Source organism: Cibotium barometz, chromosome 7, assembly GCF_041138505.1.
Source record: "Cibotium barometz isolate CiBa-2024 chromosome 7, ASM4113850v1, whole genome shotgun sequence".
Classification (NCBI taxonomy): domain Eukaryota; kingdom Viridiplantae; phylum Streptophyta; class Polypodiopsida; order Cyatheales; family Cibotiaceae; genus Cibotium; species Cibotium barometz.
In genome coordinates, this window is record NC_141052.1 from 43,260,150 (window position 1) to 43,285,636 (window position 25,487).

Genomic DNA, 25,487 nt, shown 5'->3' on the forward strand with positions numbered 1-25,487 from the left:
AGAGACCTGTTCTTTCTCTCAGCTACACGATTCTGTTGTGGTGTATAAGGCACAATGCACTCATGTTTGATGTCCTATTGAAGCATATAAACCTTGAATGCATTAGACATGTATTCTCCCCCTCTATCTGAGCGGAGTGTTTGTACTTTAAATCCAGACATCATATAAGATCATCAACTCCATCATGCATAGCATGGACTAGTCACTAGGTGCTACGACATCCCTACTCACGTCATCAGTGCAGGTTTACATATAAAAAATTTGTCCTAACACAATTTTTATACAAAAACCAACAAGCTAAGCTTCTATCACTTCTCCGGAGGCGAAGGGCAAACTCTGCCATGATAAAGGCTAGCACTTACAACTAGACTAGCAAAACAATCACTTCCCTATTAAAGCAATGATTAAGCAAGACTAGAAGCAGTGATAAATAACAACTAAGAGCTAAAATGATCTAACAAAAAATGGGCTTTTAAGCTCCCCATTTTTATGAAACTTATTACTTATAATCTTAAGTATGTCTTGGTTTTTGTTTTTCAACCAAGAAAAATCAAAATGAACACAATTGCAAACTGGTAGCTTTCCTCTTCTGATGCTCTCACTCCGTGTAGCCTCTAGATCTAGGTTTGGCTCCTGTAACTGTATGTCGTAAGCTCGGGCACGTGCTCTCACCACTCGTCGATTCACGCTCTCAAGTTCCCTATGCAGTTGACGAAGCAACTCTTCTTGCTCATCTCTCGCTAGTTGCGGAGCCTCATCTACAGTACCAAGCGTAGGATCCGCACTCATCTTGATGCTATCTGGATCTACCTGTCGAATGCTAAGTTGTTAGTACCAAAAGTTGTGCATATCGTGATAAACACACACATAAGTTAAACAAGAAAGTGCATGTGCCATGTATCCTCACCTGCTTCAGTGTCCCCAACGTGTAAAGACTACGCACGATCTTCAAGTTTTCCCTGCAATACACTAACTTCCCTAACTGAGAAGTACTCAAACGATTCCAAATCTTGGTGTGTATGAGTGAGTATAAACTCCAATTACATTCACACACAATCCTACAAGCACAAGCATAATGTTTATACCATAAAAGTTAGACTGTATTTAACGCTTTGGGACAAACTTACAAAGGGACCCACGGCCGAAAATCTAAAATTAGTAAGATTACCTGAGATAAAATACGAAGAGCCAAGTGGCACAATTTTGCAAGTCCATGGTAACCATAGTTCTACCACCATGTCAAAGGAGACTTGCAAGTCTCCTTTCTCAAAGCAATCTTCCTCGAAAAAGACGGGCCCAAGCTATTCATATAGTTGATCATCTCCTAATCGAACTACATTTGCTCGTCTTCTGAATATATCTTGTCGACGTATGCATCTCGCATAGTCAACAAGGTAGCCTGTCGAAATAGCTCAGGTGTCTTGTATAAAGGATGGAGCAATGCAGCCATCCCATGGATGGGACGACTCATATACATCCATCTATAGTCAACAATGGCTATAATGTCATCCCATCTACGAATAAATCAAGATTTAAGAATGAGATAGACAAAGAAACCCACCCAAGTTTCCTAAATCAATTTAGGGTTTACATGTCCTCATTGTAACAATTAAACAATGTAAGGTTTAGGTAGATAAAATACCGTTGCTATGTAAGCGATGAACAAGCTCTGACATGGGCCTTCATCTCCATGAAAAAATGGTAGACAAGTCCCAAAGTCGACCCCTCCATGTCGGTCATGTGTAGAAGGACAAACAATGGCTTTTGAGCCACTGTGATGTTCTGCACCTCCGTCCAGAACTGCGATGTTCTGCACGTCTATATATACCTTGTGGGCTCGGACTAAGCATGATGCATCAACCTCTCCACGTAGGATCCACCACTGTCTGCAAAAGAGGATCTCCAAGCTTGCAGAGCCTCTACAACACAATAAACATGTATGCATATCGTGTCTTCGAGGGACGAACCATGTCCAAAGGGCTATGGCTCCGGAAAATAGCTAGTGCCTGATGCTTCTTGCGAAAGAATGTAGTGATCCATGTAGCATTGGCAACCACATGTTGTACCCATGGGAGCTTCCATATGCCCTCCATAAGCAAGTCTAAGCAATGGGCTGCACAGGGGGTCCAAACAATGCTAGGGAACTCAACCTCCACCATCTCTCCCATTGCCTTGCACTTAGACGCATTGTCGAGAAAACCTGTACCACGTCCACCTCAATGATAGCCTATCGAATGTGCGAGGAAACTTGCACGTGCGGTTCTTTGAGGGGGGAAAGCTTGAAAGAGCCTATCCATCCTGAAGATGAACTCGCCAGAAATGCGTTCACCTGCCTTCCCAACATCAACCACACGTAAGAAGTATGTGCCAAGGCAAGACCACACAAGGATATTGATGATGTGTCGTCTGCGAGTATCACTCCAACCGTCAGAGATGATAGTGCAGCCACACTGCTTCCACCCATCTCTTATGGGTGCTAGGGCCTTGTCTATTACAGCCTTCTGATCATCCAAGACTGTAGTGTGCGTCTTGGTGTAGTCAAGGCCTGTCCATGTGTCAATATGGCCAACTTGTGCGATAGCCATAACCATCCTCTTCCATTGGTCAGTGTGCAATACATTAAAGGAGATATTGCACTCAATCAGAGTGCGTGCTATCTCCATCTCTGCAACCTTTTGTCTTTCCTTTACCCATGAATGTGCATTGATGCGTGATTGCAAGGTGGATTGCCTTTGCACAGGCGGGGGTACACTTTCTTGTGCACGAGTATCTACCGCTACATCCCCATCCTCCTCATCGGCAAGATAAGCCCTCTTTCTGCTTCCTGATTCCTGCCTTTGTGTTGCATGAGGCATAGAAGAGGGTCGAGTCCCTAACTGACTAGGTGAAGGCTCGAGTCCATCGAGCAATACATCCTCAAAAGCATCCTCATTTGCAGTAGGAGCCATCAATGATCACTCGCGGATGATTGCATGCTTCAGTTCCGGAGGCACATGTTCACATGCACCAATATTCCCAGTAGTGCCTATCCCTATCAAGTGACGAATAAGACGAGTGATTGTACTCGTGCTTGTCTTCGAACAGTACTTGCATTGCCACTTACGGGTTCCTGTATCGGATTGTCTTGGGGTCCTCGCTATACTGAGGACATTGGTATGGGCAACCCAATACGCGTTTACTGCGTGAGGCATACTGTAAGCTGCTTGTTGCACAGTGCAGAGAAATAAAACTATTGTCAAAGAGCCAAAATATAGAGTCTAGAGTCTAGACTATGTACATACTACGGTGTGAAGAGAGAGAGAGAGAGAGAGAGAGAGAGAGAGAGAGAGAGAGAGAAATGAAATGTTATATTAACGTCTTCAAAAGGCCAAAGTGACCTATGAGACCAAAGTTACAACCATGTGACATCTGATACACTGTCTGGAAAAGAAAAGAAAGAACTGAAGGTAAGTATCTAGCCCCACAATACATCAGTAGGGGGCATCCGGAAGCAGCAACTAGGGAGAGTGGGAAGCTAATGCTACTAGTCAAAATGGGGTACATGAGTACATGGATACATGAATACATGAATATGGGGGAGTACAAAAGTGACAGTGAGTACAACAGTATATGGCTGGAGTCGTAATCATCCTAGGAGCTCTAGCATGGGTCTCTGCCGGATGGCCTGGATATCTGCCATAGTGAGATGCCTGGTCGGACGAGCCCGATGCCTCGCAATGATGCTCTGAATCCTCTGGTGTAGGCACCGTCTCCGATGTGAGGATCCGCGAACCCTCGCGCGTCTAGATCTGCCCAACTGGATAGCTCTCTCAACTAGAGTCCCACGGGGTGCCCGCTGCTGGGCTGTCGGCTGTGTGTCCTCCCGGGTAGTCCCTCTAAAGAAGTCAGTAATGTGTCTCTGTGTGGACTCCCTGCCAGTCGGGCGTTTGCTCTTGATAATGGACTCTCTGAGCCTGCGGATCTCCAAGAGATAAAAACCCAAGCATCGTTGATCACAATAGTCCATGACTCTAGCCAGTGGTCCAAATCCCTCTCTGAAAAGGCAATGGTAGCGCCGTCGAATCTCATAATATGTTGTGCAACGACAGATGTAGTGCTCCTCCGTCTCCGTAGAAATGAAATGAAATGAAATGAAATGTTATATTAACGTCTTCAAAAGGCCATAATGACCTATGAGACCAGAGAGAGAGAGAGAGAGAGAGAGAGAGAGAGAGAGAGAGAGAGAGAGAAAAGAAAGATTGTATTAACGTCTCTCAGGCCAAAGAGAACTGGCCTATCAGACAAAACCATGTACAATGTATGTGGTATCTCTGAGTATCAGATGGTGCTCAGTGCACAATACAACAACTCGAAGAAAACTGAAAGAAAGAAAACTGCTACTGTGAGGTCGGGATGTATGTACATATATAAGGATGGAACACTACTAGGGTAAATGCACAACTATATGCCAGGGTGATATAACGATGCTCGATGCAGGCATGCTCCGAGTCAGCTCCATCCTGTGGTGAAGGGGGGGGGGTGTAATATGTCATACATGTCAGCACCAGTTGTAATGATATGCAAGATGGCCGCCAAATCAATGGGTCCCGGCTGTCCTCTCTCTTGTAGTCGCCTCTAGTGTCGTGCCCAAATGTTTGTGGGAAGGTCGGTATGCGGGTGCTCGTGGACGCCGCCATGCCCGAATCTCCTCTACTATGCTCAAAGTGACCCCTCGGCCCATCACTGTGGGATCTGGCATGGCTGTCCTCTGGAAGAAATTGGTCACTTGAGTCTGTCGGATCTGGGCTCTCCGCTCTCTTGACTGGAGAAACTGCTCTCTGTGTCGGTATATCTCTAGTAAGAAGCGCCCAAGTACTCGTTGGTCTGATATGTGCTGGATGGACTGAAAAGAGGTGTCTACTCCTCTGAAGAGAGTAGGGTAGGTGGCTCTGATCCCATCATAATATGGACACCTGCATACAAAGTGTGACTCGCTCTAGAGAGAGAGAGAGAGAGAGAGAGAGAGAGAGAGAGAGAGAGAGAGAAGAAGAAAGAAAGTTGTAATAACGTCTTCAAAAGGCCAAAATGACCTATGAGACCAAAAGGTTACATCACATCCATGAGGTACATCATCCTGGGTACAAAATAGTAATTAAGAAAGATAACAAAAATCTAGAAATATAAAATCTGACTAGGTACATGGGCAAAGAGCTCTCATATCACCCTAATACATCCCTCATGGGCCATTGTGACATGGTGCTCAACATGGTAAAACTGAGCTGGCACGAGAAGGTTCTGCGATGATGGGAGATGATGGCCCGGATCCTCCTGTGGTGGCGTGGTCGTGGGCGAGGGCCATGGGGTCTGGGGCGTCAAGCTCTACATAACTCACTGGCTCTTTGTCGAGTGTCACACCTCTCGGCCGAGCTCCTGCACTAACCAATGGTACAAGTATGATGGGTGGATCGGCCCTCAGAGTGCTGGTATGGAAGAAGTGGGTGAGAGCTCTCTGTGTTGCTCCTCGAGGAACTACAGCCGATCTGGATCTCACTAAGGACTCCCTGTGTCTATGGAGCTCTAGAAGAAAAAGTCCCAGGCATCTCTGATCCGGGAAGTCCATGATCCTGGAAAGTGGTCTAAACCCAACTCCGAAGAGGCAGTGGAACCTCCCCCGAATCTCATAATATATACGGCATAAGCATATGTAATGATCCTCTGTCTCAGGCTCTGTGTGATAGAGCTGGCATATCTTGTCTTCTCGTGCGGCCACCTTGGGCCCATATCTCGCAGTCTCCACTCTCAGCTGGTGGGACGAGGTGCGGCTCTAGCCGATCGCATATCTCACCCCAAAGGATCGATATGTGTCCATGTAGCGTGGGCGGATGATGAAACCATCCTCTATCAGACATAGGAGGTGATCTCTGTAGAAGGCCATCTTCGTCCCCAGTGGACGACTAGGTGAAGTCCATGTCCTCTGAGTATCCAGTCTGACAATGTCGTTCCTGATAACCCTGTTCCGCACTGTGCGGCTAAGAGAAAATGACGAGGCCTCTATGCTGTACTAGAACGAGAGGGGGGGGGGGTGCCTCCATCTGCATACCGTGCATGCCAAACCAAGTGCCTCCATCTGCATACCGTGCATGCCAAACCAAGTGCCTACCTGTGCATACCAGCACTCTATATCTCCCTCAAGTGTCAGCTGTCTCAAGGACTCCAAGGCTAGCCAGGGGTATCTATTAAGTCGAAGATCCCATAGCCTGTGCCAGTATGTCACTGTCCGGAATAGCGCCTCTGTCACTATCGGTGCAGCCCCCATCTTTGCCTGCACAATCTCATGTGGCACTAATGGCTTACTCCTACTCATGCGTGAGATCATCGCCACTAGGGGCCTCTCCATCGGCTTCCACCCATCATATACTTCCTCTGTATCTGTCTCGATTCGCTCTCTCCTCTGTCTCCTCCTGTGGTATAAGCTAGGACCCCAGATGGGGGCACCATACAATAGTGCAGGTGTAACTAGAGTATCAAATAGCCAAAGCTTCGTCCTCCGCTCCTGAAACTGTATCTGTGAGCATTGCCTCTCTAGCGAGCCAAGGCCTGCATATCCCCTCATCAATCTAGCTTCGGCCACCTTCCGCATCGAGAACTGAGGTTCAACAAAAGTGATCCATAGGTATGCATATAAGGTAACATACTCCACAGGCTTTCCACTTAATGTAAACTGTACTGAAGATCTACTTATCCACTGTGAGGAGGTGTTAAAGATCATGACCTTGGTCTTCCAAGGTTCACAGTGAGGTCTCGGCCCTCGCAAAAGGCTTGTAATGCATCCAAATGCCTCTGCAGTCCCTCTGGTGAATCAAAAATAAGAACAATATCATTTGCATACAAGAGGATCGGTGTATCAGTGCTCCTACCAAATGTGCTCCTGGTCCTCCCTATCTGTCTATGTAATCCGAGATCTCGTCAATGTATAGTGTTGTATATGATCTCTCAGTCACCTCCTGGAGCCCATACTCTGCCTGTGAGACTGACTCATAGAGCGTAATGATCCCCCAAAGCATCTCTGCTAGCACTCCCATGTCCTGCAGTCTCCTCATCAGTCTAGCCCGTGGGACAGTATCAAAAGCTTTGCGGAAATCCACAAAGCAGCAGTATAGCCAATGCCCGTGAGCTCTCCCCTCCTCAATGATCCTCCGTAGTGTAAAGATATGATCTAGTGTGGAGTGCCCTCTCCTGAAGCCTGCCTGCCTGCCCCGGTGCTCTGAGTCTCTACTCCTTGGACCATCTACTAAGCTCATGCTCCAAAATCGAACCATAAATCTTGGCCAAGGTGTGACCAATCATGATAGTCCTATAGTTGTTGGGGTCCATGGGGTCACCTGCTTTCAAGATAGGTACAATAGTATTTGATGACCAGCTGGCGGGGAAGTCCACACATAAAGTCATGTTAAACATGTGAACCACTAAAGGGGCTAGCGTGTCCCTAGCATGGGAGAAATACTCAGTGAGGAGTCCATCATGATCATGTGCTCTCCCAGTCTGCATCTTGTCAATAGCATCTCTCACCATGCTAAGGTGAAAGAAGGAAGAGTGTGGGGGACGAGGTTCTGGTGGATGGGGAAGAGGTGGCTACTCGAGGGCATGGTAGAGAGAGGCAGCATAGGTGTGCCAAGTGCCGGGTGAAGTAATCGGAGTTGGAAGGCGATGATCCTGGAATGTCCTCCACGCCTCCTTACAGTCTCTTCCAAAAAATACCTACTATAGCTCCTACTCAAGCCTGGCTAGGTAGACTCTCTTCTTTCTCTGTGTGAGACGTCGAAAGATCACTCACGCCTGCTGGTGAGTGGTGGATCCCAACGCCATCTCCCTATGTAGACGGGCTCGAGTATCACGACATTCCTCTTCGTACCAGCTATTCAATGGGATAGTCCCTCTTAGTGATGTAGGGGTGGCTCTAGAGTGCGGGAAGGTAGCTGCAGCGGACGTATGGAGGGTGGCTGAGAGGTGTGTGGTAAGCTCATCAAGTGGGATGTGGGAGTCGAGGTCAGAGAGGATGCGGTAGACGTGATCAGAATAGATGGAAGAGGTCTCTCTGGTGAAGTGGTATCTCGGACGGTGATGGGGCAAAACAAGTGGTTGGATGGTGTATCGGCATGTGAGGGAGAAGGTCAAGTATGCATGGTCGGCTGCAACACCGATGGGGTGAGGCGAGATGGTAAACTCCGGAATGAGTGGGATCAGAGAGAGGGATCCCATTAGATAGTCCACTGTACTGGCTCCATGTCCGAAGGAGTAGAAGGTGAAGGAGTTGGATTTAGGCCATCTAGCCATAGCCTATGAGCCCCACCAAGGGCTAAGAGATACTCTCCATAGTCTGTGTAGGCTACTGTATCCTGTGATGTCCACTCCAGATCCGTACCCACCGTGTCAATCTCCTGGTACATGGATCATCTGTCTCAAAAAAAGGTACCTGTGCACTTGCGGTGCGGGCATTGAAGTCTCCAACCAGGAGGATATCCCCTAGACTGGAAAACTTCATAATGTCATCGTAACGGGGCAAGTACGGGGACTCTCCATGGGTGGCATATTTAGAAGTGGAGGGTGGAAAATAGCACACTGCAAGGTAGATGTCTTGGGCCCTCTCTGTCTGGATCCTCACCCACAAAAACCGTGCAACCTCATCCCATCCGACCACCATTATCACATGTTGAAGCTCCTCCCTGTATAGTAAAGCCACCCCTCCTGACCCCCGGGTACCCCCTACTATGCGTGGGTGTGGGTGGTGAACAGACTCCCATCTGTATCCTCTCACCTCTGGAAGCCAACTCCCCTGGCACTGATGTGATTCTGTGTATAAGACCAAGTCTCTCCCTCTAAATGTCTCCTCGAACAGACCTGCATCTATCCTTAAGGCGCCATTGCAGTTCCAAACCGCAATCTCTAGCTTGGTCTCATAGGTCTCGCACCGTCATTGGGCACGTCACTCGGTGATGATCACCCTCCCATCTCTGTACACTGCCCATTTCCCTGCCTTCCGTGCATCCAAGATGCGTGGCATGCATTCCCTCCTGTGTGCCACTTGTGCTAGTGTGAGATCGTCTTCGAGGTAAGTCTTTTCTCCTTTTTAGTGCCTGCCTTTTGGTAAGGAATGCTTGCCTCACCTCCAACCCCACCAACTTGAGGATGAGTGCACGTTCCTTGGTGGTGTCTTTGCCCACCCTCCATGCCTTGACGAAGGGGGTATCAAGGATTTCCAGCTTTCTGCATAGTGCTATGGCGTCCTCTTTCGGAAAGGCTCCTTCCTTCCATCCCACCACTCTCACATTCAATCCCTAATCTTCCTTCTTTTCTCCTCTTCGAGTGTGTCATTGATGATGTTTGGGGATGATGGTGGGTTCCGTTGCTTCTTGGCAACCTCAATCCAGCTGCCCGCTTCTTCCACTTCTTTCTGTGTCTTCTTAATCACCTCGGCCCATGTGGTTGCCTCGTTTGCCTTCTTCTCCTCTTGTTCCTAGAGGGTCTTCATTTGCTCTATAAGTGTATTCAGCTCATCATTGAGGGATAGTTGAATTTCTCCTTCTTCGAATTGAGTACGTGCCCTCAAGGTCTCATTTTCCACTTTAAGGGTGGCAACTTGGGCCTCCAACTCCGTGATTAGTGAGGTATGGTGTGGCTGGTTTTTGCGTCCAACATTTGGACCATTTCCTCCTACATCTTGCTTAGCTGAGTTGCAATGTATGTCTGCATGTCTACCTTCCACCTATCCATCTCCTCTTGCATGGAGGCACGCAACTCACGCCTAAGGTCATCACTATCCTTGTTCTACCCGAGCTTTTGTAGGTGCTCAATGTCTGTATCCTGCATTCTGCATACTTCTCTCATGGTGGTCAAGCATGTTTTGATATGGGGGTCGCCGATCTTCTATGTGCTCACCCAAATCAAGCTGTATTTCCTCTCCTTCTCACCTCTAGTCCTTGTTGCCAGCGAGCTGTCCATGTTGGATTGAAGGGGTCCCCCTTCTAGTACTGATTTTGGTCCTCTGTTGGTGGCCCCCATAGGTGGCCAGCTGCAAGTGGGGAGGCAAGTAGCAGCAGATAGGATTATGTTGCTGCCTTGGGGGCCTGAGCAAGGGTGGCTGGGGAAAGGGGGGGTGCCGAAGAGAGAGAAAGCGAACAGAGGAAGCAGCAGCGGGTGGGGAAAGGGGGGGCGGCCGGAGAGAGACAAAGCGAACAGAAAGGGGCAAAGAGGGCGAGAGAGAGAGAGAGAGAGAGAGAGAGAGAGAAATGAAATGAAATGATATATTAACGTCTCCAGAAGGCCAAAATGACCTATGAGACCAAAAAGGTTACAACAATTGGTGGATCTGATACAATGTCTGTGTAAGAAAAGCTAAAAACAACTAAACAACTAACTGAAACTGAAACAACTATGAGGAAAAGTACGGTACTAGGAGCTCCTAATGGATAACATCGGGGAGGAAAACTCCAGCAACAAAGGTAAGCATCATACACATCACTATCCAAAGATGTCTCTCATCGGTCGATGGCGGATATCCTCAATGTCCTCCATGGTGAGTACTCTGACTGGATGTCTCCCATGCCGTGCTAGTATGGTCCTGATCCTCTGTTGTAGTCTCCGCCGGTGTCAAGATGGGCCTCTCATCTTGGGGCGCCTGGACCGCCCCAACTCTATAGCCCGATCAATCAGTGTACCTCTGGTGCGGTTAAACTCTGGGGCTAGCTGCAATGCCTGCTGGCCTGACTGCTCAATTTCTGGTCGAAAGAAGTCTGTAATCTGCCTCTGTAGGTGTCTCTCCCTCTCTGATCCCCTCCCTCTCAAGAGACCCTCTCTATGTCTACGAAGCTCCAGCAAGTATAATCCGAGGCATCTCTGATCCTGGTATCTCATGACTCTAGAAAGTGGTCCGAAACCCTCTCTAAACAGGCAGTGAAAACGGCCTCGTATCTCATAATATACTGGACAGTGACATATGTAATGTAACTCTGTCTCTGGCTCCATCTGGCACAGCTAACAAATCCTGGCCTTAGCTGGTACTCCTCTGAATCTGCCAATCTCAATCTCTAGGTGGTGTGAGGATATGCGCATCTGGCCAATAGCACACCGTACCCCATGAGAAAGATGAGTATCCATGTAGCTGGGTCTAATCACAAACCCATCTTGCGTGAGCTGGAGAAGATGATCTCTATAGGAAGCCATCTTCGTACCAAGCTCGTGTGTCGGCTGTATCCATGTCCTCCTAGTGTCCAGCTGAATCAAGTCCTGCCTGGTAAGTCTGGTAATCTCTGCCCGTGTGAGAGAGAGGGAGGGTGCATCCAAGAGCACTGAAATGGAGGTAGCCTGTCCATACTAAAGCCATGCAGCTGGAACCAACAAGCTGTCATCTGTGCATACCAACATGATCCGTCTCCCTGTGAGCTCGTGTGTCGACTGTATCCATGTCCTCCTAGTGTCCAGCTGAATCAAGTCCTACCTGGTAAGTCTGGTAATCTCTGCCCGTGTGAGAGAGAGGGAGGGTGCATCCAAGAGCACTGAAATGGAGGTAGCCTGTCCATACTAAAGCCATGCAGCTGGAACCAACAAGCTATCATCTGTGCATACCAACATGATCCGTCTCCCTGTGATTGTTGGGGTAAAGGCGTTATGCCCACCCTTATAGTGTGTACAAGCCCATAAGTTATAGTACATAGTACACTTAGTACTTTTAATGTACTAAGTGCACTATGTGTACTAGTGCAATATACATGTGTGATAGGGGAGTCACACACTCATGCCTTATGAGTTGACTTATCCCCACAACTCTCTCTCTCTTCTTGTTTCTCTGTGTATGTCTCCCACATGACCTAACCCTAATTCTCCCACACAACTGGTATCAGAGCTTTGGTCCCTCCCTCTTCTCCTTGATGGCTCCTGCTGATTTCTGTCCTTCTGTTCTGGTCGTATTCAGCCCTGTCATGCTGGTCGCCTGCTGAATCCCTCTTGGAGCTGCCTGTATCCTTTCTGGTCACCTTTTTTTTCTGCCCAGCCAGTAGGCGTGGGCTGGCTCAGCTGCTGCCCAGCAGCTGGGCATAGGCAGCCCAGCCATTGTGGGCTGCTCAGCTGCTGCCCAGCCAGCAACGTGGGCTGCCCCAGCTGCCCAGCAGCCAAGCGAGGGCTGCCCAGCAGCCAGGCGGGCTGCCCAGCAGCCACGAGCAGCCCTGCAGAGTCATTTTCAGCACAAAGTAGCTGTATTTTCAGCACACGCAGAGAAGCAGGCAGGTCTCAGCAGCATTAAAGTGAACATCAAAGCATTCAACATCAGCAAGTTTCGCCCCCCTCACCTGCACAGAACAGAAGCAGCAATCATCAACCCCTCTTTTCCTGCAACAACAAAAACCCGCCTGCAAATCAGAGAAAAAATCAGAAAATTACAAGGTATTTTCCTCAATTTTTTTTTTTGAGATTTACAATTGAGCAAGTACAGTAATCAATTGAGCAGGTACAGGTGCCCAATTGCTCAATTTTTGAGCAAAATTGGCAAAATTGGGTGAAATTGGTCACAATCAGGATCAATTTGCAGGAAATTGGCCAAATCAGGATCAATTTGCAGGAAATTGAATGTCAAAATTTGGGGCTTTTGATGTAATTGTGCAATTAAGCACTCATACATGCTGTATGATGTGAAAAATCGCACATTTGGGCAAAATTGCAGCAAAATTGCAGCAAATTGCAGTGCAAATCAAGGGGCTTTTGTGCCGATTGAGTTGATTTGCATGCAGGCAATCGCATTTGATGCTGTGGATAATGTGCTGATGCCTTACAAGCACTCAATGTGCCTGTGAATCAAGGGGCTTTCATGTATTTGATGTATATGTGGCCAGGGGGAAGCATCGTGAACACTCTGGATGCCTTCATGTGCGTCAATGTACCATGTATGATCAAAAATTGATCTTAAATCAAGGGGCTTTTCAAGTTCGTATGCTTGTTGAGCTTGGCAAAGCAGCAGGCAAGACATTTATGCCTTGAATCCTCAAAAAATCAGCTTGCAGTCAAGGGGCTTTTGCCCAATTTCTGTTCGGGACTGTTTTATGCAGTGTTCGGGACTGTAAAAGTCTGATTTTCACTCATTTGGACAGCCAAGATAGCATTTATTGCTACTGTACTTGCTGGTACAGATTTGGTACAGTTTTGTACAAGTTTTGGCATGGCTGTACACTGTTTTGAGTGACCAAAAGGTTCAATTTCAGCTGCTGTACTTGCCGGTACAGGTTTGGTACATCACAGGTGAGCACCTAGTACTGCTGTAAAGTACTTTGGAAGGGCAACAGAGCACATTTAAGGTGCTGTCCAAAATCTGCAGCAACCAGATTTTGGTGATTTCATCACATAAAGTGGGAGAAAAGTTGCATTTGTGCTTCCGCAGTGGGAGATAAACTTTGGGAGAAAAACTGTGAGCACTTTGTGTGCTTTTGGTGCAGTGTTTGCACATTTTGCAGGGAGTCAGGCATTGACAGGTTGCATTTTGCTATGGCAACCACAGGTGAGAGCTCTTCATTGCTTCATATCAAGAAGCTTGAAGGCTCGCATAATTATGATATTTGGCAAACCCAGTGCTACAATGTGTTGCTCCAGAAAAAGCAGCACAAGCCTATCAAAGAAAGGGGTGTAATGCCCGCTTCTCTTACTGCTGAAGAGTGGGAAGATAGGGATGAGCTGGCAAGATCTACTATCATGTTGTCTGTGTCAGACTCATTACTTTTCAGCATTCGTGAAGAGAAGACAGCTTGGGGAATGTGGCAGAGATTGCAGGACTTGTATGCCCAACAAAGTGCCTCAAGCAAAGTGTATTGGTTGAAGAAACTCATAGGTCTTCAGATGAAGGAAGGGGCATCTATGACAGCCCATCTCAATGAGTTTAATGGTATTGTCAGCCAGGTCATCAATCAAAAGTTGGCAATGGACGATGAGTTCAAAGCCACTTTTCTGTTATGCACTTTGCCAGAGAGTTGGGACACATTTAGGACAGCCACTAGCAATTCGCATGCTATGCTGTCATATGCAGATGTTGAGGGTGCTCTTCTTCAAGAAGAGATGAACAGGAAAAACAACTCTGTTGGAAAGTCCAATGCAATGAATGCACGTGGGAGATCCCAGCAAAGGGGAAAAAGCCAAGAAAGGGGAAGGAGCAAGTCTCGCTCCAAAAAGGATTTGGAATGCCATTATTGTGGCAAGAAGGGACACATCAAAAAGCAATGCTACAAATGGAAAAATGATCAAAAGGAAAAGGGAAAAGGCAAAGACAAAGAGAAGGATGAAGCCAAAGATGTAAAGCCAAAGGGCAAAAGTGGAGTCAAGATCGAAGAAATCAATGTGTCACATGCAGGTGGCAGTGAGGATGAGGTCCTATTTACTTCTTCACTTGATGCCCATTCACTTCTTACAGGTGGTCATGGTATGCACTCATGGATCATTGATTCAGGTGCCTCCTTTCATGTCACAGGTTGCAGAGACTTGTTTGTCAGGTACACTGCTGGCAATGAAGGAGTGGTTTATTTGGGTGATAACCATGCATGCAAAATTCTTGGCAGAGGTGATGTGAGGCTTGTATTTTCAGATGGCTCACAGCTTATGCTCCATGATGTCAGGCATGTGCCTGAGATCAAGAAGAATCTGCTTTCTACTGGACAGCTTGATGATGCTGATTATGTTACCACATTTGGTAGTGGAAAGTGGAAAATTAGTAAGGGCTCACTGGTTGTTGCCAGAGGCTCTAAGGTGGACACTCTTTATTTCATGCATGCAGGTGTTTGTCACCATGCTAATGTAAATGCAACCGAGCTGCCGGAAATTTCTATGTGGCATAGCCGGTTGGGACACATGAGTGTCAAAGGAATGGAGCAATTGTCTCGTTTGGGTTACTTGCCTTCTCTAAAGTTTTCAAGTTTTCAATTTTGTGAGCATTGTATATATGGTAGGCAACTACAGTGCCCCCACAAGAAAGCTCTTGGACAGAAAGATGCTCAGTTAGAGCTTGTGCATACAGATGTATGTGAGATGCCTCAGCTTTCTTTGGGAGGGGCAAAATATTTTGTGTCTTTCATTGATGATGCCACACGCAAGGTGTGGGTTTATCCTCTTCGTTTGAAGAGTGATACATTCTCAGTGTTTGAGAAGTTTGTTGCTCTTGTTGAGAATCAAACTGGTAAAACACTGAAAGCTTTGCGTTCCGACAATGGTGGAGAGTATATGTCCAAACAGTTTCAGGACTTTTGTGATGCTAAAGGCATCAAGAGGGAGCTCTCTACTCCTTATGATCCTCCACAAAACGGAACAGCAGAGAGGATGAACAGGACCATACAGGAGAAGGTCCGTTCTATGTTGTCACATGCTGCATTACCTCATGGTTTTTGGGCTGAAGCTGTTATGATAGCCGTTCACCTTATAAATAGGTCACCTAACACGAGGCTTGGTGGGAAAGTGCCAGAAGAAGTATGGACAGGGAAGCCTCCGTCATACAAGCACTTGAGAGTGTTTGGTTGCGTTGCGTACGTGCACATACGCAGGGAAATGCGCACCAAACTTGATCCTAAGTCTCATAAATGCATATTCCTAGGATATGGTGATAGAGGTGAAATGGGGTATAGACTTTGGGATCCCATGAATAGAAAGATCATACGCAGCAATGATGTCATTTTTGATGAAACATGCATGTATAAGGAGCCTGCAAGGCAACAGGAGCCTGTCAGAGTCATCTTTGATGATGATGGACATCATGGACAACAACAAAGGGCTGTAAATCAGCCATTACAGCAGGAAAACCAGCCCTTAAATGGTGCTGAAAATGGTCCAAATGGACAGCCAGAGATGGCAGAAGATATCCCTATGGATATACCACAGTATATACCACAGTTGGAGGAGATACCGGGCATGATTTTTCAGCCTTATGGCATGGAACAGGAGCCACCAATGGGTGATATGCAGGCTGGACAGCAACCTGCAAATGATGGTCATTGGGTACGGAGGTCCACTAGACCCTCCAGAGCCCCTGACAGGTTTGTTCCAGGGGTTGACTACTTGATGCTCACTGACTGTGGGGAGCCCTCATGTTATAAGGAGGCTTTACAGAGGGCAGACAAGGCTCTATGGGAGCGTGCCATGAAGTCAGAGATGGATTCTCTGCATAAAAATGGAACTTGGAAGTTGGTGCATTTGCCTGCAGGCAAGAAGGTTTTGCCATGCAAGTGGGTTTACAGGCTCAAAGTTGCACCAGATGCAAAGCCAAGATACAAAGCCAGGTTAGTGGCTAAGGGCTTTAAGCAGGAATATGGTGTGGACTTTGAGGAGATCTTCTCTCCAGTGGTCAAAATGACCACACTTAGAGCTGTGTTGGCTTTGGTTGCGCATGATGATCTGGACTTGATTCAGATGGATGTGAAGACTGCTTTTCTTCACGGTGATCTCCATGAGGAGATATATATGCAACAGCCAGAGGGTTATGCAGTGAGTGGAAAGGAGAAGCTTGTATGCAAGCTGAAAAAGAGTCTTTATGGACTCAAACAGGCACCAAGGGAATGGTATCATAAATTTGATACATTCATGAAATCACAGAAATTCAGGAGAAGTGACATAGATCACTGCTTGTACACCAAGAAAGCTTTGGATGGCAGTCTATTGATCCTCATCTTGTATGTTGATGATATGTTGATTGCCGGGAAATCTCGTAAGGAGATGGATACCTTGAAGCAGAGGCTGCATCAAACCTTTGATATGAAGGATTTGGGTGATGCAAATCACATCTTGGGTATGCGGATACTTCGGGACAGAAATCAACATGTGTTGTATTTGTCTCAGAAGGAATACATTGGCAAAGTCTTGCAGAGGTTCAATATGGACGGGGGGAAGAAGACTAGTACTCCTTTGCCTCCATATGTGAAACTCAGTGCTATGGACAGCCCACAGTTGGATAGAGACAGGGCTGATATGGCCAAGATTCCGTATGCTTCAGCTTGTGGCAGTCTCATGTATGCCATGGTTGCTACTAGGCCGGACATTGCATTTGCAGTGGGAGTGGTTTCTAGATACATGGCCAACCCTGGCAAGAAGCATTGGGAAGCCGTGAAAGGTGTCATGAGATACCTGAAGGGCACACAGGATTTGTGCATTTGCTTTGGCAAACAGGATGCATTAGTGCATGGTTACACGGATTCGGATTATGCCGGTCATCCAGATAACCGGAAGTCTACTACCGGTTATGTGTTTACATTCACAGGAGGTGCTGTGTCATGGATATCTAGGATGCAAAAGTGCACAGCCTTATCTACTACAGAGGCCGAGTATATTGCAGCCACAGAGGCTTGCAAGGAGGCATTATGGCTATCTCGGTTAGTGGTTGATTTGGGTTATACAGGGGATATACCATTGTTGCATTGTGACAGTCAGAGTGCCATCCAGTTGGCAAAGAATCCTGTCTTTCATGCAAAGACGAAGCATGTGGATGTGAAGTATCACTTCATCAGAGAGGTGATAGAGAACAAGCAAATTCAGCTTGTTAAAATTCACACGGATGACAACCCGGCTGATCTGTTGACAAAGAGTTTGCCTCCGGAGCGGTTTGCTCATTGCAGACACTTGATGGGCATTGGATGAGGCCAGTTTCAGCCTTGATATGGCCTTGTATATTATCATGTACATGCTGATTTTTCTTTTCCTTTACTTAAGGGCACTTTGCCTTTAAGTGGGAGGTTGTTGGGGTAAAGGCGTTATGCCCACCCTTATAGTGTGTACAAGCCCATAAGTTATAGTACATAGTACACTTAGTACTTTTAATGTACTAAGTGCACTATGTGTACTAGTGCAATATACATGTGTGATAGGGGAGTCACACACTCATGCCTTATGAGTTGACTTATCCCCACAACTCTCTCTCTCTTCTTGTTTCTCTGTGTATGTCTCCCACATGACCTAACCCTAATTCTCCCACACAGTGATGCCAACTGTCGTGAAGACTCCAGGGCTAAGCGAGCATATCTGTCTCTAGGGAGAGCCGAAGTGCTATGTATAAAGGAGACTGATCGAGTGAGTGCCTCTACTACCAATGGGGGGGCAGCCATCTCTGCACGGATAATATCATGTGGTACGGAGGCCTTGGCCCTAATCATCCGGCTAATCATAGAAACCAATGGCCTCTCCATATGTCTCCATCCATCAGTGCTACCAGCTCGACTGTGGTGATCCACTGAGGGTCCCCATATCTCCACTCCATATGGAATATTCTTCACCTTCTCGATGTCGATCAAGTCAACATTCACCTGGCGAGGCTCAATGGGATTGCCTTTCTCTCAAGAAGACGAAGGTAGCAGTGGCTATACACCAAACGCTCCAGCTGAGCGGTAGATAATCTGTTCCTCTTCTTTGTGTGAAAGAGGGCCCAAGTACTTCAGTTTCTCTCACAAGGACCCGAGCTGCAGTCCTATGACAGAACTCTCATGGCAATGCTTCTCTGCCATTCAAAACTTAGAAGAACTTAGAAGCTACTACAATAAATGAAGATTACAGAAGTTGAGGAAGATTTACAAACACTCCATCACTTTAGGATCACAAGCAACAAAGTTCCTATCAAATGGGGAGCACCAATGCCATATTTCTCCCACCATGACACAGGCTCAAGCTGGCACTCTTGTAGATGAGCAGTGGGAGATCCAAAGTGTAGGCATATGCTCACTTATGGTAGTGCTATGTGTGAAGAGGGCTTAACCAAGGACACTTTTTTCCATGAGGTTTTTCCCCTTGGATATCAAGTGTGAAAGGACACTCTAACTTTATCCATATAATATTTTGTACTTCTATATTATATGTTGATGTGACACACATGCAAGGGTTGCTCCTCCTTGCACGCCATCAACCCAGCTGTAGATCTGTCCATCTGCACATCCGTCGAGGCTAGCACTACCTCGCAGTGTCCCCCGCCACGTGGGCTGCAGGTACTTTTATTTCAGAAATTAAAAAAATAAAAAAAACAAAACAAAAAACTTTACAACCATTTCAAGGCAAGTTCAGCAACTTTTGGGGGTCTGCCAAAATTCCCCTTTGCCAGGAAAATTGGAAAATTGCAGGTGGTGCCATACGTATTTGCTGCAGAATTGTCCCCAAAAAACAAATGAACATGCTATTGTGGTTGCAATTGGGGGGTTTTTCAAATTAAGCTCAAAATCAGCAACTTAAGCCTCACCTGCTTGCAGAAAGTTGAGGCTTTTGTCAAAATTGGGCAATTGACTGCACATTGAAGCAATTGCAATGCATTAAAATTGGGGCTTTTTAGATTGGAGCATGTAATTGGGGATTACACGCAGTGATTTGTCGCATATGTATACACATTGTGTGTAATCGGACAATTTGTTGTAGGTTTACACTTGTAGGCAAAACATTTGCACAAGACATTTGGTTGCCTCGCAGTGCACATTGGTGCTTGGTTTGCTTGCAGGTGTGTTTTGTCGACATGGCTCAAAATGCTACAGATGTATTTACACTTGGCCGGGTTAAAGGGAAAGGGCATTGCTATATGCCCTAGAGTGCCCAAAGATGTGGTGAATCAGGTACGAGCACAGATGGCTGCAAAGTCTCAAGATGAGAGAGAGGATTTTTCAACAGTGGTCAAGGTGTGACCAAAAGGGCAAAGGATCAAGAAGAGGAAAGTGAAGGATGTTAAATTTGCAGCAATGTGATGAGCTATGGTGGATCAAATGCTAGAATCAACATCATTAGAAAAGAGATTAGACGATAATTAAGACGTGATTAGTGAGCAATTAACTGATAGCTTAATGTAGGCATGGATAATAGGAATCAGGTATACGAGCACAGATGGCTGCAAAGTCTCAAGATGAGGGAGAGGATTTTTCAAGCAATGGTCAGGGTGTGACCAAAAGGGCAAAGCATCAAGAAGAGGAAAGTGAAGGATCGGGTCAAGCTAGACAAGATGTAGCTTCAAGTTTGGTGTACATGCAAATGCCCACGCCCACGTAAGTTGCCCATTGTGAATGCATTGAAGAGGAGAAGTGTGAAAGCAGGCTATGGTTGCAGATACAGGAGAGAGAACCAAATTGTTCATTCAATGTGCATTATCCTTCCACATATTGAAGACAAAGCGATGAAAAAGTTGCATGAGGGCAGTGAGCCGCATCGGCTATGAGTGGGAGGAACCTTCATACGAGGCCTTGCACACCCGTGAGGTTAGGAGAGAGCGTATGCAAGTAGAGGAGGACATACAACCACTTAGAGCTACATGGGAGAAATATGGATGCACACTTCTATGTGATGGATGGTCAGATATACGTAAAAGAAGTGTGTATAACATTTTGGTGTACTCTTGCAAGGACACTATGTTCTTAAAGGCTATCAATGCCTCTTTGTCAAGTATAGTGGTGACAGGGGAATTCATTTGGAGACACTTGCGCGAGGCTGTGATGGAGATAGGCCCAGAGAACATAGTGCACTATGTTCTTAAAGGCTCTCGATGCCTCTTTGCCAGGTACAGTGGTGACAGGGGAGTTCATTTGGAGACACTTGCACGAGGCTATGATGGAGATAGGCCCAGAGAACATAGTGCAGGTTATTACAGATAATGGCTCTAATTGTGTCGGTATGGACCGTATGTTGCATGAGGAGTTTCCAAAAATTGTTTGGACTCCTTGTGCATCACATAGCTTGGATTTGTTGATGGAGGATGTGGGAAAGATACCGTGGATTGCCAAAGTGTTGGCCACAAGTTTATTGTCAAATTTGTGACAAAGAGACCAAAGGTGCTGAATATCTTTAGAGTAGAGAGCGAGCTGCAGCTCCAAAAACCCTCCTCCACTAGATTTACCTACAGGGTGCTACGAGTTCGGGCCGGACTCTTGCGCACTGTTGTTGAAAGAAAGAAGGCCCAAATATGTGAAGTTTAAAACCACTATAATGGGAGAAGAAGGTTGCAGTGTTGGTGAGGATTCTACAAACATTCTACAGTGTCTTACACATCACCGATATGGAGGGCAGCACACTTGGCTTATTGTATGAGTATATGGACAAGATCGGTGAATGCATTAACAAGGCACGAGGCTTGGAAGAAGAGAAGTAAGTACATTACTGCATTGAACATTCACCCTTATAAGTTATAAGTTATCTTTGTAATTTTGACTAATAACACCCCTAATGAATTTTAATGTTTTATGTATAATGTTTTAATGAATTAGGGTGACGGATCTTCGCAATGCGTGGCTCACTCGATGGGATTAGTTTCATAGACCAATTCATGTTGTTGCACACATCCTCCATCCTTTATGGAGAAATGATAAGCAATTCTTATATAAGGAGTTGGAGGATGGCTAGATGGAGTACATCGATGATTTGACTGGTGGAGATGTGTAGGAGTTGAGGATACCAGAGCAAGAGCACCTACACTTTCGAAATGGCACAAGAAAACACTTTGGGTGCCCCACTACTCACCTACGAGAGTGCCAACTTGAGTGTGTCATGGTGGGAGAAATATGACATTGGAAATCCCCATCTAGTAGAAAATTTGTTGCTTGTGATCCTAAAGTGATGGAGTGTTAGTAAATTTTCCTCAACTTCTTGAATCTTCATTTATTGTAGCAACTTCTAAGTTCTTCTAATTATTGAATGGCAGAGAAGCATTGCCATGAGAGTTCTCTAACTGGACTACAGCTCGGGTCCTTATGAGAGAAACTAAAGTACTTGGGCCCTCTTTCACACAAAGAAGAGGAACAGATTATCTACCGCTCAGCTGGAGCGTTTGGTGTATTGCCACTGCAACCTTCGTCTTCTTGAGGAGAAAGGCAATTCCATTGAGTCTCGCCAGGTGAATGTTGACTTGATCGACATCGAGAAGGTGAAGAAAATTCCAGAGATCCCACCAAATGAGCGAGGAGACCATGCAGCCGATTTGCACCGCACGAAGCCATTCGAGGGTCAAAGCCTGAGTTCATGCCACAACAAGTTCATCAGCGGCAAGATCTAGTGCTCGGGCTAGCACAAGTCAAAGTGCTACATCACAGATAGAGGAGACAGATCCGAATGATTCAGATGATTCGGATGATTCATCTACTTACTTTACAGATTCAGAGGCTGAGGCATCTGATCATGATGTTGAGATGGATGTTTAGACTCTAGAGTGTCAGTCTTCGGTCTTGACATTATTTTTATTTCATTTGTACTTGGCACTTGTGATTGGAATTCGGCATTTTGATTCAACTTTGATCATGGATGGTGGATTATGTTACTTGTTGTCTCTTAGCTCTAGTCTATGAGTTCTTCAGTTATCATTTTTTTTATTTTTAAAGTTTACAATGTACATGAATGGTTAATGTTGAATGGTCATTGGTAAATCAATATTAAAGTCAATGAAGATGCAGCTTCTCCTAATGCGAGAAAGACTTGAAATCTATGGTTCCTTAGTCATTGTTTTCATGCACAAGGTTAACTTTTAGACATGAAATCTGTGGTTCCAACATCCTAGGCTTAAAAACTATAGATACAGGCCATAATTACAATTTTAAAAAATTAATGAATAAAAAACTTCTCCAAAAATAAAAAAACGTTTTTAAAAGTATAAAACTTGTATAATACTTCCCGTTTTAGAAACGTATGGCAACTATGATCAAGAGCATATGGCTTGATATCATTCACACCCTCTGCGGTCAATGGGGGAAGTTACAAGGAGATTCTAACCGCATGAGGAAGCGGTGGGAAGCTTTCTTGAGACTTTGGATGCCCGGCCCTTTCCTGAGAGAGAGAAGCGGTGACCCCATTTGGTATTACAGACCACCTGTGTGATGGTTCGCCACCCCCCCCCCCTTCACCCTGTATGAGATAGCCTTCTCCTCGCAAAGCAGCCAGCCGGAGGAGAAGCGTCTCTTCCCCTCATGATCATTCGATTCCCTCCCTTAAATAAGGCGAGTTTGTACTTAGCCCTTTGGCGTTGTATCTAGCTCTTTGTGGCTGTTTTTTCTTTAACTAATTGAAGGATCTTTTTCCCATGAAAAAAAAAACAGTGTGAGGAACAGTGACTTCCTCGCACTATTCAACAAAATTAGTTGCATTCTTTTGTGCTCTCTTTGCCATGTGCAAAAGAGGGACTGTTACAGCAAATGCATAGCATCACCACGGTTAAAAAGGAATTCCACAGTCCCCTACACTCTTTTGGATAGACATAGATAGTGGAGCCAGCTAAGTTCCATGCGCGCATGGAAAGTTCACAATTCTCAGCCGCCACTGAGCTGCACAAGGCCAAAACTCACTAGAGATTAATAGTGCTTTCATAGCATTTGATATACTACAATTACCTGCTCAATTCATTTCTTTATAATAGCTTTTAGAGGCTGCCCTAGGTATCTCCTATTCCAAATTGTAAACAAAATGTATCCTGTATGTCCCAAAGAGTTTTTTGCCAGGGAAACAGAAGCTCACAAGACCGCCCAGTCAGAACTTGGATTGAGGCATACCCACAGCTGACTTGTCTCAAGACATCTTGCAGACTTGCAGCATTCCTTAGAGGAGCCAGGATTTATGAAGCCACATCCATAACCCAAGAGATCACAAAGAATCCAAAGGCGGCACCAACTACACAGCAGCTGGTAGATTTCACAAAGCTCAAAACCTTCAATTATTGAATTTTGTGTTATAAAAATGTATGTGTCTTTAACCTGGTAGATGTTGGTACACTGAATCAATGACCTAATGCATGAAAAGCTTTGAACTCTGCAGTGAGGGCATTGAATGCTAGCAATCGTAATGCAAACACCATGTAAACAAGGTGCCTAGCTGCACCAACCTTGTTCTGTAAAGTCTGTTTTCCTTCTCTTAAGACTGTCGAATCGCTCTTGTACCTGTCATCCAGAAGCTTTGTTTCATATAATTAAAGGACTTACACCAATAGGACATTTAATCAAGCGCTTAATCTTAACATACTTGTTTCAATGTGGCTCTTTCAACTCGCATGGACATTCCGAGTGCTCGTTGGTCTGCATGAGACACCCAAGTACACTTAAGTGATGAATGCTGTTGCCACACTTGCAAGTATCATCTCTTAAACACTTGAAAAACCATCTATGAAAAGAAACATGTCAGTCTCCTCACGCTTTTTGCCATTGATATGGTCCAGATAGTTGGCAGAGTCTTTCACGACACATTCACAGACACTGCAGTAATATCCTGCCTGCAACATGGGGGGGAAGGCATAAACGTGTAGCAGTAGATAATGAGTAAAGATATGACAACATCACAGCTTTTAGGCACACAAGATAAGCATGGGAAGACAGCCCTGACCTGTTGATTTAAGGGAGCAACTTGTGTCACAACCTGCCACAACAGTGAGAGACAATCAGCAACTGTTGCTGTATGAAGATCCCTTGAAAACTACTGTGCATGCCAACTCTATACAGATTTCACAAAATCTCACAACCAGACATAACCCACTCTTTTCCCTTTAAACATTCCCAGCCGCTGGCCCGGCCTTGAGCGCCTAACCAGGGCTGGATTTTTTGGGCTGCGTAAGGACTGTAAAACCTAAACCCTGGCCTAAATCTGCGCAACAATGTCCATGCTAGAATTTTCCCAAATCTTCTATTCACACCTTGCTCCACCTGTTAACAGCCTGTCATTCTTATGTATCTTTACCTCAACCCAATTTAAGGCTTGCACCTACTCTACCCTACAGTCCAGACACTCTTAGCCTTGTTCCTATATCACACATGGCTCACAATGGCCCATATTTCTCCTAAACTACCCTGTGTAGTGCACCTGAGGACTGATGCAAGTGCCATATTGATAGCCAAGGCAGGTTTCTGTTATAATGGACATGATCCCCTGATGCTAAAAATAATCTAGTGCTCGAACACGTTAAAAACGTTTTAACAGCACAAAGCTACCATACCTATAAGATGTCATGTGCATCCCGCACTTGGATGCCACGTGGACATATATGTACAGTAGGTGCAAGACCTGGAGTGGTAACTGGCCCCTTGTGAGGCCTACTTCGGGACGAGTCAGCCACTGATCCACTCTAAGCGTCTAGGGTCAAGTGTACAGGTCCCGTACATGGTCATGGTCAGGTGTGCATGTCCCGCACATGGAGCAGTGCCAATCCGTACTTTCAGTCACCTTTAGAATGTAGAGGTGTGTCTGGCTCTACCTAGGACACCAATGTTAGGTATTAGGAGTCTTGGTGCATACATACATTTGTATGTGGGCAGGTAGGCAAAGGGGCAGCCCTATGGGCAACCCCATAAGGCCTTAAGGGCCTTGCCTACAAGGTGGGCAGCCCTAGGTACCAAGGAGGCCCCCATGCCCAACCAACCAGTCCATAGTGGATTGTGGGCCGCAAGTCGGCAATCCATTAGAGGGCCACGCCACAATCAACCAGCAGCCACAGTAGCAACTCGGCCAACCCATGAAGACTCAAGTGTGAAAATGTCACACACAATGACACACTGGCATCATTTATTAGTGCAACATTT

At 46.0% G+C, this 25,487-nt stretch overlaps 1 protein-coding gene across 2 annotated transcripts in view; it reads right to left on the reverse strand.

Moving 5' to 3' along the window:
• LOC147637045 (uncharacterized) overlaps window positions 1-25,487 on the reverse strand; it is a 58,263-nt gene that overhangs the window by 20,709 nt on the left and 12,067 nt on the right. For both annotated transcript variants that reach the window (XR_015266317.1, XM_086800663.1), the window contains exons 5-8: window positions 24,298-24,330; window positions 24,109-24,187; window positions 23,941-23,993; window positions 23,804-23,858 (exon numbers count right to left, since the gene is read on the reverse strand). Coding sequence is in view for 1 of the 2 variants with exons in the window: in XM_086800663.1 (XP_086656789.1) it covers window positions 23,804-23,858; window positions 23,941-23,993; window positions 24,109-24,187; window positions 24,298-24,330 (220 nt within the window). In the remaining variant the exon portion in view is untranslated. The remainder of the gene's footprint in view (window positions 1-23,803; window positions 23,859-23,940; window positions 23,994-24,108; window positions 24,188-24,297; window positions 24,331-25,487) is intronic.